General features: G+C 30.3%; 1 protein-coding gene across 1 annotated transcript; it reads left to right on the forward strand.

Moving 5' to 3' along the window:
• The first annotated feature begins 407 nt into the window (after positions 1-407).
• Positions 408-7,270, forward strand: LOC113558758 (ankyrin repeat and MYND domain-containing protein 2-like). The gene is made up of 6 exons (XM_026964285.1): positions 408-720; positions 3,028-3,193; positions 3,307-3,446; positions 3,520-3,713; positions 3,799-3,937; positions 6,862-7,270. The coding sequence occupies exons 1-6, from the start codon at positions 541-543 to the stop codon at positions 7,186-7,188; spliced, it is 1,146 nt and encodes a 381-aa protein (XP_026820086.1). The 5' UTR covers positions 408-540; the 3' UTR covers positions 7,189-7,270.
• The last annotated feature ends 2,964 nt before the right edge of the window (positions 7,271-10,234 follow it).

Genomic DNA, 10,234 nt, shown 5'->3' on the forward strand with positions numbered 1-10,234 from the left:
CGTCGACGAGAAGAAAACGAAAACGAAGTTCAAGTAAATAGGTTCGCGTTTGACGGAAATTGCTGACGAGGGCGGCAGTATCAAAACGAGCTTTTTTTCCTTTTTATCGTATTACCATATAATACAATATCATATTATTATATTATATTTATATTTAAATTTAATATTATAATGTCGATTGCTGTAACGGCGGCGTAGGCGGTGGCGGTGGTGGCGGCGGTTGCGGCGGCGGCGGCATCGGCACTAGCGCTGATATAGCGGAATTTCGTCAAAACAGGGTGGTGATTTCGGTTTTGCTCATACGATCCGACGCGTTGTTGACGCGTAGACCGCACGTGTCGCTGATGACCGTTTCGTTCTCGGTTAACGCCGTGAGTCGTGACACATATCACATCTGTTGACACTGTTGCGCTGTGCTGTCGTCCGTTCGATTTCGAATTTCTCGATCGTCCAGTGAGCGTCCGCACGGTGCAATTATTGTCGCACCACACTGTTTAGTTCGAATTTTTGATTGAGCGTCTCGTAAAGACAGTAATTGAGATGGAGTTGAACGAAGAAATATTCAAAGCCATTTTTCTGAACGATTTGGACGGGTTGCGGAGGATTTTCGTCAAACGCAAAATCGGCACGTGGAACCTGATGGACAAACGAGGCATGGCACCGATCCACTACGCGGCGTTCAGAGGCAACTTGGAGATCGTCAGCTGGCTCGTGGCCGAGGTGAGTTCCCCGTACATCTCTCCTCCCCCCTTCATCACCGACAACCACTATAATCAACCGCTACCACCACCACTATTCGACGGACACGCGGATAGCGTGTACGAGTAATATGAATTGCGCGCCAAAAACATTATTATTGCTGTGTCGTTGTAGTCCGTTGATATAGTCGGGTAGTTTAAAAATGGCGATTGCCCCACGCCCCCGCATGAAATTATTACACGACAGCAGAATATCTACACCGTGTGTATGTTTTCATTTATTTCATACTCTGATAATGTCATATTATATGATTTAGCTAAAATTGTAAACAATTACATACATTAGAATTTATAACTAGTTATTGTATTTTAATTAATTTTTAGGTATATACAACACTAAATATGAATTGGTGACCACTATTGGTAGCATATTACTTAAAAATATTGTACAAATATAATATTATATTATATATTTACTTGAAAGTATTGTTCTAATAACAATAAGTTGGCTGTATATTATTATAAGAATACCTACCATCAACCGCATATTTACGGGGCGGGGGATATGAGGGAAAAGATCTCTTGGTTTTTTTACTTACAGGTATAATAATGTCGTACCTATATTACAAATATACAGAAAACAATTATTGAAAATGCTACATATTATTATAATATTAAATATTCTTATATTAAGCATTTTGAAATATTATGGTTGATGCCCGTAGTCTTTACACTGCTTACAGCTAAATGTGTATAATGTATATGCTTGAAAACAATTCGCATTTAAATCATAAAATGTCGTCAATCGTCATTATTGTCAATAGTTATCCGGCTATTATCATGCTTCTAATAATAAGCGTTTGGTTGTTATTTTAAAACATATTGTATGGAAAGGGCGTGTATATAAATAAGCATTCTAAACAATAAATAACAATAATCATATGGAATACAAATAATAATCAAACTCTTAAAAGGACGTTATATCCACATGTGTTGTCTCTGTCTTACTACCGTACATCATAATAAATTTGCGTTCAGCAGAACACATTTTGTGATGTTAGCTTTAATATTAGAGTAAATTTACCTATTATTAAATTTAAAACTAAGAATATTATCTAGAAAATATTATATAATTTTATTGATATTATATCATTTTAAGGTGAGTTATGAATATTTTAAAATTGTAATATTTTACATAGCTATTACTTACTTTAAAATGGTAATATCGATAAAATTATATAATATTTTATAGATAATATTCTTAACTTTAAATTTAATAATAGGTAAATTTGTTCTTATATTAAAGCTAACATCACAAAATGAACTCTACTGAACGACAATTTCCCATACCGTATGTATGTAAGACAGAGACAACGCATGGGGGTATGACGTTTTCTTAAGAGGACGTCGCAGCCGCATGTGTTATCTCTGTCTTACACACGTACGGCATAGACAAAACGCGTTTACGCAGTCTGAATATAATTCGCTCAATTTTGGTTCTAGAGTAAATATACCTATAATAAAATGAACATATGACAATATTTCGGAGGGCAAGATGCTGAGTTTTTTTCCATTATTCCCAATATAACGTTCATTATAATCGTTTAGAATTAGCAAAAATTTCAAAAATATTAAATAACCTTTAAAAAAAAACTCAGTGTCTTACTCTCTAAAATATTGTCGTCATATTTTACTTTTATAATAGGTTTATTTACTCTAGAACCAAAATTGAGCGAATTTTATTCAGACTGTGTAAACGTGTTTTGTCTATGCCGTACGTGTGTAAGACAGAGACAACACACGCGGCTGCGACGTCCTCTTAAATACTAAAATACGAATTATTTTTTATAATTTACTCGTACTAGTGCCCATGCCGAATTTCTACCTAGGCAAACTTAGCAGTTGTACTAATAACAAAAATATGTTTTTTTTAAATAATCACCTCAACAGTTAAAGGTCGAATGAAAATTAAGTACCCATGTTTAAAATAAAATATTTTACATAATTATTATTATACGTGTTAGCGTTATCGATAACGGTGAGTCTTATAATACAAGATAATACAATGTTTTTTACACAGTCAGTATTATTGACAACCAATAGATATTAAAGATTCGATTAAACCTCTGCACTATTTTTGAACCAACGTTATGTTCATATCTTAATAGTTTACAGCATAATATTATGCTTATGAAATATTATTATCGCTGATAGACTCGCGTGCAATCCGTATTCCGCAAATGCGCCGACCGAGCGCGTACATAATATTGTGCCGTCGGTTTATTCACCGTAACATACTTGTACTGTATTTTCTCTTTTCGCGTTTCAGGGCGCCGACGTTAACTATGGCAAAAACAAGTATCCGAATTCTCCTTTGCATTTCGCCGCTCTTAACGGCAGCGTTGAGGTATGTAAACTATTGTTGGAAGCCGGCGCCAGGAGACATGTGACAAACAGCATAGGCCGCACCGCGTCTGAGATCGCTATTGATACCGGTATGTATGGGCGTCGGGCATTGTATAATGTATATGGGTATAATACGCGGTTGCAGCCGCCTTACCGTGTCTTCTTATTGCGATGTGCTTATTATTATGTTTATTCTCATCAGGCAATTTTCAATGTGCTACGCTGATCAACAACTACTTGCCCAAAGTAGAAGTGATGTGTTTCGCGGTACTGGATTCTGCTGAAAATGAACCGAAGTTGTCACCCGCAATGGCCGAACTCGTTTACAAATATGTTATGATGGTATTAATAACTAACGACAACGATATTGTATATTGTTGTGAATAATATGTAATCGTATTGTAATCTTTTTCAGACTAATATTCATCCAGTGAAAGTGATCTATGAAATACCAAATGTTTTTCTGACTAAAGATAACGCATTAAAAATTTTCGACGTGTTGCATTTGTTGAGCAGGCGTGAATTTGAAAAGCATCACGATACAAAAGAAATGCTGTCTTTCAAATTTCATTATTTGGCTACCATGCTCTTTGAAATCGCCAGACCAAAGTAATTTATTTTTAAAATAGACAATAAGTTTATGTTTATGTATCTATTAAATATTATAATATAATGTTGATTATTTTGTTCACAGTGATGTTGGAAGTAAAAAACCATCAGATCTCAAGGACGCATTTACTCAAAAAATATCTAAGAGCCATAACTTTTTGGATCAATTTCTTCATGATTGCATTGTAAAGTTCTCGTTCAAGGATTCTACACTTTTTAGAAGAGTAAGAGTTATTTTCTATAATTAAATTGTATGTTTACTTAGAATAGTTAATGATAGTTAATTTCATAATTAAAACATTGAACGTTTTAACTGCATGATTTTTGTTTATTAGTTTCAATAATTTATAACAAATAATGAAATCAATGCGTCTAATTAGAAATACTATTGCTGTATTTAAAACAAAATATTTTTTTAATATTTTTCAATGAAATCATTTGCAACACTTTAATAATAATAAATATTATAACTATTATTAATAGCAATAATAAATACTAAAATACATCTATTTTAGTATAAATGTATAATGATAGCCTAATTACTTCAGACAAGTGCGTCACTTCCGCATGTGTTGTCTCCGTCTTGTAAATACGTAGCATGGCAAATTTACGCTCAGCAAATCACGTTTAGCTCCATTAGTTAAAAAATTAGAGTGGATCGACTTATTATGAAACTGGATGGTAAGAACATTAATATCTGTGTTTGTATGTATTGGTTTTTACGATAGTTCAATTTTTTTTGCCAGTTATGCGTATATAATATAGCATAAATTAAAAATGCTCATAACAGTCATAACTCACTCAAAAACTGAATGATCATGAAAAACCAATGTACAAACATGGATTATGTTCTTACCATTAAGTTTTATAATAGGTAGGTTCACTCTAATTTTTAAACTAACGGAGCTAAACGTGATTTGATGAACGTAATTTTGCTATGCTGCGCACTAGTAAGACGGAGACAACACATGCGGATGTTGCGTCTTCTTAAGAGGATGTCCCACACTGTTTGTTTTCTCTCTCTAGCCGACGCGTAACATAGACAAAACGCATTTACGCAGTCTGAGTAGAACTCGCTCAATTTTGGTTCTAGAGTAAATATACCTATTATAAAATTAAATTTTGATAATATTTCTGAATACAAGACGATGAGTTTTTTCCGTTATTCCTAATTCAACGTTAATTATATCGTTTAGAAATAGCTATTAATTACAACACTTTTAAATAACCTTTACATTTTCAAAATTTTAATTTTTTTAAAAAACTCATCGTCTTGTACTCAGAAATATTATCAAAATTAAATTTTATAATAGGTATATTTACTCTAGAACCAAAATTGAGCGAGTTCTACTCAGATTGCGTAAATGCGTTTTGTCTATGTTACGTGTGGGTTAGAAAGAGAAAATAGACAATGCGCTGACATCCTCTTAAGTAAAATAATATATAAATTTACATAATAATATATATAGGTACAGGCTAATCATTTTATCAGTAATCATTCACTATTTTTAAAAGTGTTGACTTTTTTCAATTTCTTTTTTCTGTATAGCTTTAATATTAGAGTAAATTTACCTATTATCAAATTTAATGCTAAGAATATTATCTATAGGCTAAGTCGTATGCTTTTATTGATACTATAATTTTAAAGTAAGTTATGACCATTTTTAAGTTGTAATATTTTTCATAGCTATTACTCACTTTAAAATGATAATATCAATAAAAGTATATAACATTGCCTAGATAATATTCTTAGCTCTAAATTTTATAATAGGTAAATTTACTCTAATATTAAAGCTAACATCATAAAATGTGTTCTGTTGGTTAGTCTAAAATTTGCTATGATGTATGTTAGTAAGACAGAGACAACGCATGTGGGTGTAGCGTTCTCTGAAGCTTGTTACACACGGAGCGATACAAACGCGCGCGTCCGCATTTAAATCGTGGACAATAATCGTCCAAAATAGTACACATGTATTTAGATGTGTATATTTAAACGGGATAAAACAGGTGCGTTGTTTGGTCGCAATCGAACGCTAAAATTAAGCTACGAGTTTCCAATGTCTATATTCACACGAAACGTTTCCATACGCCCATATGCGAGTTTATTTTGGTGGGAAAAATCCAAAAAAATAGTGGGTACGTGATTTTTTTGACGCGATTATAAATGCTAGTGTGTAATTAACATGCGTTCAAAGTTTTTAAATCGCAACTAATTAAAAAACGCGGACGCGCGCGTTTGAATCGCTCCGTGTGTAACCAGCTTTAAACTTATTATTTTTCATTTAACTGTTATATGAGTCATAGCTGTTCTAAGTTGGGTGGTTTGATGTTTACAGGTGGTTATTACACTTAATAACCACTAGGTTATTACGGCTGTGAAGCGTTGATTATAACAAAATTTATTATTATTTACAAATAATTAAATATCATATCAAAAAAACTGGCATACCACAGGTTATTATCTAAATAAGATGTGACAAAATATGTTATTATAGATTGGGCGTAATAACTATAGGTTAAAATGCATCACTACGTCGAATGATAGTCGATAACGAGATAATACAATATATTAATAAACATGAAAAACATGAAAACAATCAAATTTTACCTATTATTATTATTTATTATTTACGTGGCTATTGGACTTCATAAACATGAAATATTATAATGGCCGATAACCATTCAATTTTGAATAGCTATATCTCACTAAAAATTAATGAAAAATAATAATTTAAACGTTAAAATGTATAAAAAAAAATAATTGTATAAATTTAGTACATTTTAATTTAGGGTGCCATTTGAAAATCAAAAGTTGACAGTAGTTTCACTTTTAAATAGAAGGGTGAAAAAAATAAAAAATATACACAGCTCGTGAAAAAAAATTTGAAAAAAAAAACGAAAAAAGTCAGTGCTTGATAAAATAATGTATGAGTGTTCAATAATAAAAGTATCACCTTGTTTAATATAGTAAATTATTTATTATGTTACCTATTGGCTAGTAGTAATGCATTTTAATATGATAAAGGTCACTTTTATACATTTTTTTTATAAATACAAATCTTTTTAAACTTTTAGTATTTGACTTCTACTGTAAAATAACTAATAATGATTCAAATGATTCAATAATGGTACATTTTTATCATTCTAGATGGTGTCTTATATGACACAAGGCATGGATAGTATGCGATCTCTTGACATCATATTGTTAGTGATTGGAAATAAACGTGCTAAGACTGGGGAATCCGCTAACAAACTGCCTATAGTATGCGGTGCATGTGAAGACATTAATGTTTCAAAGAAATGTCCCAAATGCAAGACCGTACAATATTGCAGCCGCGAGTGTGTGCGCATTCATACAGCTATGCACAAGAAGGAATGTAAGCAAATACGCGAGGAAATCAAAGCTTTGAAATCATCTAACGAGACTTCCGCTTTGGGCAGATGCTTATCCAAACTGGGATTCAAACGAAATTAAATAAAAACAACAATCGTAGATACATAATTTAGTAGATATATCATGGCATAAAAAAGTAGATTTTTTTTTTGATTTAGTTACATTTATCTATAGCATTAAAATTAACGTTTGTGAAAAATAATTACATAACAATTTTACTAAAAGTATCATCCTGAATTAAGCATAATAAATATAATATAATATTAGACATAGTTTAGTCGCCAATATACTTATATCTTATGACATTATTAAAACTTTTAATCGCTTTTATCATATTGTATTTTGTCAAACATTTTAAACTTAACCTGTACTTGATTTTAAAATATTTTTACAAATTAATCTTTTCAGTCCGTGATATTTTTTTCAATTTTTATTTAATAGCCCCTATGTAATTTGTAAGTTTGTAACCTATCCAACAATTAATATGTAAAACATTTTATTGAAACATCTATAATACAATATATAATTTTTTTGGTTTTTGGCAAAATAATATGTGTGTGTATGTGTTATTATTTGTTATAATACTTACTGTATACTTAACAAAAACAATTTCATTAGTGGATTGCATTTCCATGAAAACCTTAAACAGCAGGTGAAAAAATATACAACTACATATTTTGTAATATTGTACAAGAAATATTTAAGCTAACACGGACAACGCTCATACATTGTTATATACTCATAATATTAATATGTACTATCGTGAATGGTAATAATTAATTTATTAACCAGCATTGAAATTTGAAGCAATAATAAGTACAGGTAAAAATATAAATAGATGTTAGTTGGACAATTTTTTAAATGTGTCAATACTTACTATCACTATTGTTATTATTATTATTTATTAATAACAAAACAAGAATAAAAAAAAATATGTTGTCACACTATGCAACATATTTCGTATTTTGGCTGAAACTTATTTATTAATAATTGATCTAGTGCTTGCTTGCACGTACTATGCAGTAATTTCATAATAAAATAATAATAATATTGATTATGTATACACATGAAAATCTTCATTTTATGAAATAGAAGAAATTAAGACGAAGGCTTAACCGCTTAACATGGTAATATAATAACAATGGTGTAGGGCCTTTGGCAATAATTATAAGTACACTTCGATGAAAATTACTGCGGTGTGTAAGTGTGTAGTTTCTCGTTATTGTAAATGAAAATAAAATCGGTATTAAACATTGCATGCGAGATTTGATAATTGGTTTTTTTGTGCCTGTAGTAAGTCTTAAATAGTTATTTAAGGGCACTAATACAGCTTTGATTTTTCATTTATTGCATTTTCCGATTTTTTTAATAGTTGTTTTTTTTTCAAACACTCCAGTCGGAAATATTCAGAATATAAATTTATATTGAAAAATTGAAGTTAGATTTGAAGTCGAGATTGTTATTTTTATTTTTCCTTAATTAATTTCACTTACTTACCGGATAAAAAAAAAATAATTATTTTATTTTAATGAAAAATATGTTCTAATGTTACACATGTCAAAATGATTTATTTTGATTTCGTATCAAGTAAAGAATTATAGTAAGATACTAAGATAGGTTGGTACTTCAGCACTAGTTAAATAATGGATTTTTTATGTCGTATTTAATGTGTGTTTTTAATCAAAATTCTTCGTTAACGATGTGGCGTAGACGGCGCGACATTTGATGACCCAGTCTCATGGGAACGGTTAATATTGGTTACCTTATCGTATTGGAAATCGTTTTTTTTTTGTATTCATACGGAATAATCGGAATATTACTTGCTAGTTAAATACTCGAATAATGCATTAAGACGAACAAATATGTGACCATCATAATAATAATAATAATAATAATAATAATAATTGTATATAAGCGCATTCCTATTTGGGTATTCGTTTTTACTTTTAAAGATTGAACATTATAACACTACCTGTAGAATGGATTTTTTTCCATAGTGCGTATTGTAGTGCGTTGTCTGAAAACTTGAAATGCACTTAAAATATGAGGGGAAATTAACAAAAGGTTTCATCATTATCCCTTTTTACAAGATTGTATCTATCAATAATACCTATAACAAACATGACAACTGCATATAGACATTGCCGAGTCCCGAGTACCTAAAGATATATCTTCATATCTTCATATTTCATAAACATTCGTATAGTATATACATAGTATATATACATATATATATATATATATATATATATATATATATATATCATACATGACCATTATCCACATAAAAGTATGCCGCCTTAAAAACCTATTTTATTATTCTCAATATTACTTAAAACATAACAAAAATTATTTTATTGAAAAACTTATACATATTAATATTTTAAAGTCTATATGTTTATATATTATGTGATAATCTAATAAAGCCGTCTTATATTTAAAATAATGATATAAAATTGAAATGTATGATAACTTTGATACAATCCGCTTAAAAACGTTGTTCTCTCGTTGATTCTTAATTTTAATTTTTAGGCGAGTACTGAGCATGTCAAATATTAAAATGTACAAATACTCATATAACTCATTTTGAATTGCAACTCGCAAGTATCGTAGAACACGATCGTGAGAATACTGAAAATGTCATTGAATTTAAGTTTGATAATAAGTCAATCCATTCTTATGTTAAAACATTATAACCCAAAATCGACGCATATTTGCTGTTTTCAATTTTGTAAGGCGCGCGGAGACAACACTACAATATAACTCGTTAGTATAAGCCTTTTTTTTTTTTATCTTATTATTCATTTTAAGTAAGGCGATTGATATTTAATAGTGACTAAATATAGACGATAAATACTATAAATACTAGTCCAAAAAAATGATGCACTTGTATGGTTTATTATTCATTAGTATAGCCGGTAGGTATCTATTACCTGTAACTCTAAAGGTATTTAGGACAATAATTGGGTCCAGCCAAAAACTACGTGTCCCCGTCATAACCGAACCAATTAATAGACGAAGAACACAATATAGGTGGTGGTATATTCCAAATAACAGTTTGCTAAAAATAAAAAGTATAATTTATACCTAATTTATACCCGTTCATGACTACCTCTTTTGAAAGACC

The sequence above is a fragment of the Rhopalosiphum maidis genome, chromosome 3 (genome assembly GCF_003676215.2).
Source record: "Rhopalosiphum maidis isolate BTI-1 chromosome 3, ASM367621v3, whole genome shotgun sequence".
Taxonomy (NCBI): Eukaryota; Metazoa; Arthropoda; class Insecta; order Hemiptera; family Aphididae; genus Rhopalosiphum; species Rhopalosiphum maidis.